At 44.1% G+C, this 10,430-nt stretch overlaps 1 protein-coding gene across 5 annotated transcripts in view; it reads left to right on the top strand.

The window, feature by feature from the left end:
- The first annotated feature begins 7,717 nt into the window (after positions 1–7,717).
- The window catches only part of LOC119181354 (NADH dehydrogenase [ubiquinone] 1 alpha subcomplex assembly factor 2), a 64,264-nt gene continuing 61,551 nt past the window's right edge, over positions 7,718–10,430 (top strand). For 4 of the 5 annotated variants that reach the window (XM_037432575.2, XM_075874866.1, XM_037432574.2 and 1 more), the window contains exons 1-3: positions 7,718–8,026; positions 8,096–8,185; positions 8,418–8,458. In XM_037432575.2, coding sequence (XP_037288472.2) covers positions 7,894–8,026; positions 8,096–8,185; positions 8,418–8,458 — 264 coding nt within the window. In that variant the 5' untranslated portion in view covers positions 7,718–7,893. The remainder of the gene's footprint in view (positions 8,027–8,095; positions 8,186–8,417; positions 8,459–10,430) is intronic. The other variant, XM_037432573.2, reaches the window with a different exon arrangement.

Raw genomic sequence — 10,430 nt, 5'->3', positions numbered from 1 at the left:
CTGTAAACGCTTCACGTCTAAGTTGCAGCTTTTTTTTTTTTTGCGATCTCTAAACGCGCGGCCATAAAAACGTGTGGCGTGGCCGCAGTATTTGAGGCTGCTAGCAATTTTCAGGCATTATGTGTATAAACGAAATAGGCTGCTTGTTTGTAAATTGCGCATTCACCGAAAAGTATTTTCTACCCTTTATAGCAAGTCGCGAAATTCATTAATAAAAGTGCGGTATACTATGCTTCTCTAATAAATTTTCATGCTAAGCTACCCAGCCAACCATGTAATGCCCAGTAGACATCAAATAAATATCAACCATATGATATTCTTATCTTCAGTGAATGTTCCTAAAAGTTAATTTAATATTTATATAATATCTAGAGGATGTCCATTTTGAACAGAGTGGACCTTCATATAATGTCCACATCAGTTCCACACACAATATTGATATAATATTTGGCAATATTAATGAAATATTTAGAGGATGTCCATTTTGGCGAGAGTCAACATCCGTAGATTGTCCACAGCAGTTCTACAATAACATTGATATATATCAAATGACACTTATGTTTAGGTGCAGCGACGCACATATGCATACTATCTGGGGTTTTACGTACCAAAACCACAATACGAATGAGAAACAATGTAGTGGAGGGCTCTGGAAATTTTAACCATGGGGTGTTCTTCAACATGCACTCACACTGCACAGTACACGTACCTCTACAATTACGCCTCCATCAAAATGTGACCGCCTAGCCGGCATTGAACCCGTGACCTTTGGGTCAGCATTTGAGCATCTTAGCCACTGTTCCACTGAGGTGGACAGACGCGCATGCAATTGCACCATATGGTACAAAATAATGAGACTGTTGCCTTTAGTCAAATTTATTGCATCAAATTCAGCAAAGGTCTCGGGGGATCTGTCATAGTGATGGCAGTAGTCAGTCAGTCAGGGCACTGGTAGCCTGCAAATATATGCATGCGTATGAACACCACTGTTGACACAGCTAACAAACTTGATGCTTAACGAGCAGTGTATTAAGCACATATACCATTACACCCCGCAATGTTTGTCGGTAGGGAACCACTTTTCACCTATAAATCATTGTCAGCTTTTTTAAGAGATGTCAATTTTTACCATGTAATATACCCAGGCATTGCATAGCGTGACCTCTCAAGAGAGGTTGCTGCTGCAGTGATTACATTTAAAAGCACTTGCCTCGCAGCCCTTGGACACAAGGGCGCTGATGAGGCACGTGTGCTAGTGCCAAATATTTTTACATGTTTTTATTATCAAAACCTTTGTCACCCCTTTTAATATGCACATCACGCCACTGTCATGATCTTAATACTTATGTTTTTACCCGCATTATCGCGAGGAATTTTAAGGCCCCTATACAGCCACGCAACATATCATTGTCCGCATCTCTACTCATCGAAATGGCGCTCTTTAGCCATCAATTGGCCCTTGCGCCACAAAGCGCCACACATCATCATCATCATCAGCTGGTCAAGCACGGACAACAAGCACGGCGTATTCCGTGCTTGTTTGCACAATGCACTCATGATGCCATGCACCATACAATTCAGGAAAGTTTCAGAGGGCAGATGGCCCATATGAGAGCAGCTGGGTATCCTAGCCACTTGCTGGTATTAGTATCAGAAAAACTGCAAAAAGACTCGAAAGTCAGTGCCACGTGCACTGTGGTGACTGTGATTCCATGCTTGCATGAAATATCACACAATTTAAAGAATATTGGTCAGAGGGCGGGGATCTCTGTGGTATTTTCTGCGCCAAATAAGTTGTCGCAGTTATGTGCAAGAACTAATCCTGTAAGAAGACCCTCCAAACGAGTGTAAAATTAAGCACCAGAGTAAGTTTGTTCAATGTCTGAAGAAGGCAGTATATGAAGTACCCTGCACCTGCGGTATAATTTACACTGTACAGTCAGGCAGATGCCTCAATGTGCGATTACCTGAACATAACCAACAAGTAAAAAAAGGAATCTGGTGGTTTCCAGGCGACTCATTGCACAGAATGCAAGTGCAAAGCCGGTGTTTGATAAAACAACTGTGCTGGCTAATCACTCTAACGATAGTGTAATTAAGCCTCATCATTGAGGCGGCGTTGATAGCAAATCGAAGCTGCATCAGCAAGCCATTTGTCGCACCAACAAAAAAAGAACTTGATTACTTGAACTCACCGGCACAAGATTTTTCTTTATATATTCAATGCTTCTTAGTTTTTTTCTTCATTTTTGTACATTGATTTCATTGTGATGTCATGTGACAGGTATATATTCTTGCTGCTTTGCAATAAAGTTTTTAGTTGGAAGTTAGCACTTGTCCTCGTTGTTTGCCCCGCCGTGGTGGTCTAGTGGCTAAGGTACTCGGCTGCTGACCCGCAGGTCGCGGGTTCGAATCCCGGCTGCGGCGGCTGCATTTCCGATGGAGGCGGAAATGTTGTAGGCCCGTGTGCTCAGATTTGGGTGCACGTTAAAGAACCCCAGGTGGTCGAAATTTCCGGAGCCCTCCACTACGGCGTCTCTCATAATCATATGGTGGTTTTGGGACGTTAAACCCCACAAATCAATCAATCAATCCTCGTTGTTTCCTTAGGTCATTGTTACGTTTTAGCGCTTCAGCTGTTTTAGACAAGAATACCAACTAGCCCGCTCCCGCCCCTTGCTTTCACTTTGGCCGGATATATTGACCACGCTGCCGAAGGCTTGGTCAAAGCGTTCGCCAGCTGGACATTTCTGCGCAAGGTCAGCAGCATATACCGTCGTCAAACCACAACGCGGGTACAACATCAGCTTCCATCGCGTCAAAGAAGTCAACGACCGCAAATGACATCTACAAATAAACATGGTGGTCAAAACATTTTACGAGTCACTGATGCAATGCTTTAATGATTAGTCTATATCTGTGTATAGAGGTTATTCTCTGATTAAAACCACATTTTTCCATACTTTCATGGAGGAGGTCACGCCTAACCTTCGCAAGTGGATAGTGTAATGGGAAAACCGGCCTGTGATACAACCAAATTGTTTTTTTGATTATTTGACACAAGCGTGTTTTTTTTTTCACTTATGATCACCCAGATCAAAGGGCGAGGCCAGGAGCTTATCATGATCAAATAAAGGCCGGAACGCTAAGAGCAGGAGGGCCCTTTGTAGACATGCGCTGGGATGAATCACAAACACATTACAGCCACAACGCGAAACTACAAGCCTTATGCTGGATTCGGTTTTTTCAAGTGAAAATTCTGAAGTTGAAAAGAGAAGAGTACCAACCTTTTACAGCTTCAACAGCAGGATAAACCCAATGACGATATTTAAGCACGCCGCACACATTGTAGTACCTCACATTGCGCAACCCACCAGCGGACCATAGAGTTTCTCGAAATTACCTAGAGGGCACTCTGGCGCTGCGATCATTCAATTCAAATATTCAAGCCACACGAAGTCCGTGAGAGAAGAAATCGACGTAAGCATAAGGGCCGAGGTAAGTCGACGTAGGCTATATTAACATGCAGGGTGGCAGGAATAGGTTTAAGTGGGAAGAGAGAGAAGAGCAGTTGAGGCAGACGGAGCTGATGGTATATAGGGGGTGTGGAGACACATCTTCGGGACTTGGAGCAACCACCCTGCAATCCGGACTAAGTATGGGAATATTGCAATAGAACAGAAGGCAGCAAAAAGGGGGGTGGAATTGGTGCATTTATACGTAAGAGCGTGGGTTGGCAAAGAGTCAAGCAGGGATGCACGGAACATTTATAGCTAAAAGAGAAAGTGGCAGGGCAAATGACACTTCTTGGTTTCGTGTACTTGTGGACAGGCGGGAGCAAAGGCCAGAAAGGAAAACCAGGCAATGGTAGAGTGTATACCAAATGACATTCAGGAGTTAGGAGGAGAGTGCGAGATAATTGTACTAGGAGATATGAATGCACACATAGAAGATACAGATGGGTATACTGACTCAACAGGCAAAATGATCATGGATATGTGTGAAAGGCATGATTTGATTATTTGCAACAGTACCGAGAACTGTGAAGGGCAAATAACATGGGAGGTAGGAAGGCTGCAGTCAACGATAAATTACACACTGATGTCACAAAAGATGTACGATAAGTTCAGGGGAATGCACATAGATGAAGGTGGCTCCACAGGTCTGGGTAGTGATCACAAACGTATCAAGCTAAGTTTTGGAAGAGCAGCGAAAGTGGGAAGGAGACAAGATGATCAACTACAGGAAAATTTTCATTTAGAAAGGCAAATAGAAATTGCTACTAAATAAATTGAGAAAGTAATCACTGAGGATAATAAAAATGTGTGGACATACACAAATCTAATTAGACTGTTTGGGCTAGAGCTTGCTAAGGCACGTGACAAGTCACCTCGGAAAAGAAGACACAAGCCCAAGAGTTGGTGGGATGAGGAAGTTAAGAGAGCCATAGCTAAACGTCAGGAAGCCTCTAGGGAACACAGGCATGCTAAGCAACGGGGTGAACCGACAGATGATGTTGAAAGAAAATGGGATATCTTTTTAAGTTCTAGAAGGGAAGCATCCCTCCTGATCAATAAAAAGACTAGAAGAAATGGTGCTCAGTGGCTGGCAGAACTACATAAAAAGTACAGAAAGGCAGCTGCGAAATGTTGGAACCATCTAAACTCCCTAAGAAAGGAGATGAGCCTAAAGCAGAGGTTTATTATTTATAACGACAGCTCAAGGTGCTAGGCAAGAAGGGGACGAATCTATTGAATATATAAGAACAAGGGTGACAGAAAAAATTCAACAAAGAAGTGCCTTATGCACCACTATAGACAGGGATGGATCAAGTGGCACAATGGCTCCATTTTCACAACGAGAGTGGCAAAGGGCTGAGAAGAGGGTTCCAAGTACATCAACAGGCCCAGATGGCATTCCAATTATGCTGATAAAGACATTGGGTCCGAAGTATAAACAGACTTTGAGAGAGGCAGTGAGCACAATAATAATCGATGGTGAAGTCTCTTATGAATGGAAACTTAGCAGGATGAGCATGATCTATAAAGGAAAGGAGGACAAAGATGACATAAACAACTACCGTCCTATAACAGTGACATCAGTGGTCTACAGGCTGGCGATGCAGATTATAAAGGAAAGACTGCAGGCATGGATAGAGGATGAGAGGGTGCTGGGGGAACTGCAGAATGGGTTTCGGAAACACAGGAGGTTGGAAGACAATCTTCTCACTGACGCGCAGTGCATCAAAACAGCAGAAAAGGAACTCAGGCCCCTGTGGCTAGCATTTTTGGATATCAAGGGAACGTATGATAGCGTGGTTCAAGAGGACTTGTGGGGAATACTAGATACACTGGGTGTGGAAGATGGAGTCGCTAATCTTTTAAAGGAAATCTATAAAAGTAACAAGGCAGTTATACAGTGGGAAAAACAGGTATCCAAGCCCACAGAGGTGAAACGGTGACTTAGGCAGGGGTGTCCACTGTCACCCTTGCTATTAAGGACGTACCTACAAGAATTAGAAGCCAAATTAGAGAGAAGTGGACTTGGCTTCAACCTCTCTTTCGTTAAACAAGGAAAACTCATTGATCAGGCACTACCAGCATTAAGGTACACAGATGATATAGTGCTAATGGCCGACAACAAGGAAGATTTGCAGAGATTGATGGACATCTGCGGTAATGAGGGAGATAGGTTAGATTTTAGATTCAGCAAGAAAAAATTAGCAGTCATTATTTTTAATGATAACGAAGTTGTGAGCTTAAAATACAGGAGGTCACGCTAGAGACAACAGATCAATACAAATATCTGGGCGTATGGATAAGCAATGGGACCGAGTACCTAAGGGAACACGAAATATACGTGACGACTAAAGGTAACAGGAATGCAGTGATGAAAAATAGGGCACTGTGGAATTACATTAGGTATGATGTTGTGAGAGGAATATGGAAAGGGGTCATGGTTCCTGGGTTGACGTTCGGCAATGCGGTCTTGTGCATGAGGTCAGAAGTTCAAGCAAGATTAGAAATTAAGCAACGTGGAATAGGTAGGCTTGCTTTAGGAGCTCACGGGAATACACCAAATCAGGGAGTATAAGGTGATATGGGATGGACATCATTTGAGGGCAGGGAAGCTAGCAGCAAGATAAAATTTGAGAAGCGATTGAAAGAAATGGGGGAGGAGCGTTGGGCTAGGAAGGTTTTCAGCTACTTGTACATGGAGAATGTCGATACAAAATGACGGTAGTGAACCAGGAAATTTACTTGTAAATACTTGGAAAACAGCAGGGGGCCAAACCAAAAAGAATTATCAGTTAAGAAGAAGGTGAAGGAAGCTGAGACCGATATGTGGAGAATTGGCATGATTAAGAAGTCCGCACTAGAGATCTATCGAACTTTTAAGCAGGAAATTGCCAAAAAAATATCTATAATAATACTCCGGGTAGTTCTCTACTGTTTGAGGCCAGGACGAGAGTATTGCGAACCAAGACATATCGGGCCAAATATGAAGGGGTAGACACAGTAAGCAGTGCGCGTGGAGAGGAAGAAGAAACTGCCGAACACTTGATAATGTTCTGTAAAGGGCTTCACCCTATAGTTCAGGATGATGACGCAGAGTTTTTCAAAGCACTGGGATTTAGGGACAGGGAGGGCAAAATAGACTTTAGCGGGTAGACTTTTAACTAGAAGGAGGTTATCTGATTGGTGGCTAAAGTCAAGGCACGAGTGAAAATTACATCCTTCACTTCAAAGTACCAATCCTCAATTTCACTATTTAGAGTGAAAAAAAAAAGATAAATCTAATGGTTAGTTAACTAAGTATTACGGCTAGGTAGCGTTAGCCGCCGCCCAACCTAAAGGGTACAGCCACATCCATTCATCTATCTATTATCACGGCGGCAAGCGGTATCAGTCACGACTCACGGTGTAACTACAGTGAACTAGAAGTGTAACCGTGGTATCAGTGCGTTCTTCATCTGCAGCCCATAGGGGTGCGTCAATCGAGAGTTGTTCGAGACCTGCAACTTTGCATTATTGTTTCGGAGGATATGCAAAGTGTTGCGTTGTTGCACCATCCGCCTCAAGTGACGCTAGCGACCAAAAACATTTTAAAATGAAGGAGGAAAAAAGTGTAGCAGCATTTTTTTTTCATACGGCAGGCATTTTTTAAGAGGAGGCGTTGACTATGGTCTTAGCCACTTTTTCCGTGGTCCTAGCCAACGTTGGTCATAACATAGGCTATGACATGAGGTGCGTTCGATTTACTTGCACCAGTCGGAACCGGTTCACGACAGCGCTCCTGAAGTTCAGAAATTGTGCAGTGTGAGTTGAGCAGTGCAGGCACAGCACGACACCTGAAACGAGTGACAATGCATTGACAAGGTGCAGGCCTTATTTCAGTTCGTTTATTTACACCGTTGAGATAACACTGACCAATGGCGAATCGCACATGCGCTCAGTTTATGAGGCGCAAACATCATGACAAAACACACCGCGTTTGTAGAGGCGGGTACGGCGCGTACTGCAGCCCATAGGGGCGCCTAAATGCTGCATCGCCTGCTCAGCTGCACGCGCGGCTGCACCAAACCGACACCGTCACCGTAGAAGATGCAAAAAATCATGAACCAGTGCTGCACCATCAAAACGAATGGCAAGGTGCAGCACCTTGTGAACTGGAATGGACCTATGGTGTTCGGTGTGGTGGGATGCATGGTGCATAGCCTCCTATATACTTTATATAGGAGGCTATGCATGGTGGGATGTGTTGCATGGTGTTCTGTGTGTAGGCGCTCTTAACGCGTGTTGCCTGGCGTTACATCGCGTTCGCCGACTTCTCTGCGTTAGCGAACACAAGATTTATTTTTCCAGTGCAGTGTATTTATTAGCGTTGTGCAGCATGTCAAGCCCGGGCAGAGGTGTCATTGCGCGGATATGGAGAAATTTTCTAGCATCCATCACGACGAAACAGCTTCCTCAGCGCGAGGTTGGTCGCGATCATTTTGGCAACAAGTACTTTGAAATTGCGGCCGGTAAGTTGTCCATCACGTACTCCTGTGCAAAGTTGTGCAAGCCACGGTTCAGCTGAACTGCGTTTTCAGATCCCAGCAGAGGAAAACGAAAGCCAAGGCGCTGGTTTGAGCCGCGCACTAAAGACAACTTCGCCGCGGACATGCCCCCAGAGTGGGAAGGTGAGCCCATCAGCTCAGCATGTAGCCGTTATCGTTTATATTCTTTTAAGGTGAGATCAACAAGGAAAGCACTGGCGCATTTCTTTCAACAACGCATATAAATACCGCAACCACAAACCTTGCACGTGCACACACGTATTGCATGAGATTTCTTGATGTATGCTACCAAGGCAAGCCGCGCGTGTTCATTGTTGCTTCTGCCCTTTACATTCACGTCATTGATTCTTTCTAGCTTGGTTGCGTGGTCGCCGTTCCTTCCCTCCAAGTCAAGAGGTACTGTGGCGCCAGTTTCAATTTTTCGCAAGTCTCGTTTTTGTATTTCTACCCGCCAATTCTTGAATTAGCAACGGTTACTGCGCATGCGCGAGCAACTATATGCGCACGAGGACAAACTATTTTTCACTATGCAACAAGCCTACCTGTCTTTCATCTCTATGAGGCATGACACTGGTGCAGCAATGTTTGAATAAATTCTGTGGTGCTCGCACACCTTCTCTGAAACGCCGGTGAACGTGTGTGGCAGCTTGGGCTAGTTGGTATGACATGACGATAGTTATAGCGCGAAAACAAAACGACAACAAAGAGACAAGAAGCACACGAGCGCTAACTTCCAACTGAGATTATTGTGCAGAGCGTGAAAACATATAGAAGAGACAGTAAACCATGTGACAAAAACCATGTGGTACAAAGAGCAATAAATGAGTAAGGGAAAAAAACAAAATCACAGAAAAAGGCAAAGGAAAGTCTATAAGGAAACAACGGAACAGAAAAGTAAAAGTAATATTGATACACAACAGCCGGCACAGCCTTGCTGCATGAAAGAGAAAGAAGACGTCGGTTACTGGTTGTTGATGAACTGTCGCCATCTTGTTCGCCGAGCACGGTCCATCATATATAATTTAATAAATAAGTTACTCGTAACATTATAACTACTCGCGCGCACTGAAACCTCCTTCTCGGACAGAGACACCGAGGGCTTGCTAATGCATGACACCTGTACGCGTGCCATCTGTGTGGCCTCAACGATGACTCGGGTGCGCTCATCTCTGTGCTTGTACAGAGTCACTGTGTCCTTGAAGAGGGGCACACAGTTGCACTCAGTGCAGTGCTGAGCAAGAAAACCATCTTTTCCGTTTCTAACATTGTTAGCGTGTTCGCTTAGTCGATCGTTCAGACACCTTCCGGTCGTTCCGACATAAGAAGCACCGCAGGATGCTCCCAGGAAGTTGTCTATAGAACCCTCCTTTTCTGCAGTGCTTGTTGTGTCGGAACAATCAACTGAGAGAACATGCCAACATTGTTAGAAACGTAAAAGATGGCTTTCTTGCTCAGCACTGCACTGAGTGCAACTGTGTGCCCCTTTTCAAGGACACAGTGATGCTGTACAAGCACAGGGATAAGCACAACCGAGTCATTGTCGAGGCCGCGCAGATGGCACGCAAACAGGTGTCATGCATTAGCAAGCCTTCTGTGTCTCTGTCCGAGAAGGAGATTTCGGTGTGCGAAAGCAGTTATATTACTTTTACTTTTCTGTTTCGTTTCCCCATAGACTTTACTTTGCCTTTTTCTGTGATTTTGTTTTTCCCTTACTCATTTATTTCACTTTGTGCCACATGGTTTTTGTCACATGGTTTACTGGTCTCCTCTATATGTTTATGCACTTTGCCCAATAAACTCAGTTAGAAGTTAGCACTCGTGTCCTTCTTGTCTCTTTGTCGTCGTTCTGTTCTCGCACTATAACTATGGTCATTGGCCGGTGAACGCTCCGAGAGCGATGAAAACGTTCTGTGAATGAGTTTTTAGTTGGCAGCGAAACCCTTGCTGGAAAATAAACTTACAGATTTTCTCAAGGTGTCATATATTAATTGGTATATATGAAGAAAAAAATCACAGTGCAAATCATATTGTGAGCTTTCACCTGCGGACCAGCCTTTATCAAAGATGAGCTTCATACTTTGTGTTCGCGCTTAGGTATAGATTTGTGCGATACATACATGAATACAAACACCATTGTGATTTGTTGGGACAGTTTCATTCTAACTGTACTGCACTTGGCCAGCTTCGTTGTATCTCGAGTCTAGTGTAGCCAAGTGCAAGCTTTCACCTTTTTTTTTTTCCTTTACTGTCTTCTGCAGCACTTGCACATGTATGGTAATATATACTGGGATGTATGCAATGGTGCATCAAGGCTTATTCATCATCGAAGCTTGCAACCTGAGCAGACAATGGGACATATCTTTTTTAT

The sequence above is a fragment of the Rhipicephalus microplus genome, chromosome 10 (assembly GCF_043290135.1).
Source record: "Rhipicephalus microplus isolate Deutch F79 chromosome 10, USDA_Rmic, whole genome shotgun sequence".
NCBI lineage: Eukaryota > Metazoa > Arthropoda > Arachnida > Ixodida > Ixodidae > Rhipicephalus > Rhipicephalus microplus.
This window is presented reverse-complemented; position numbering and strand designations above follow the sequence as displayed.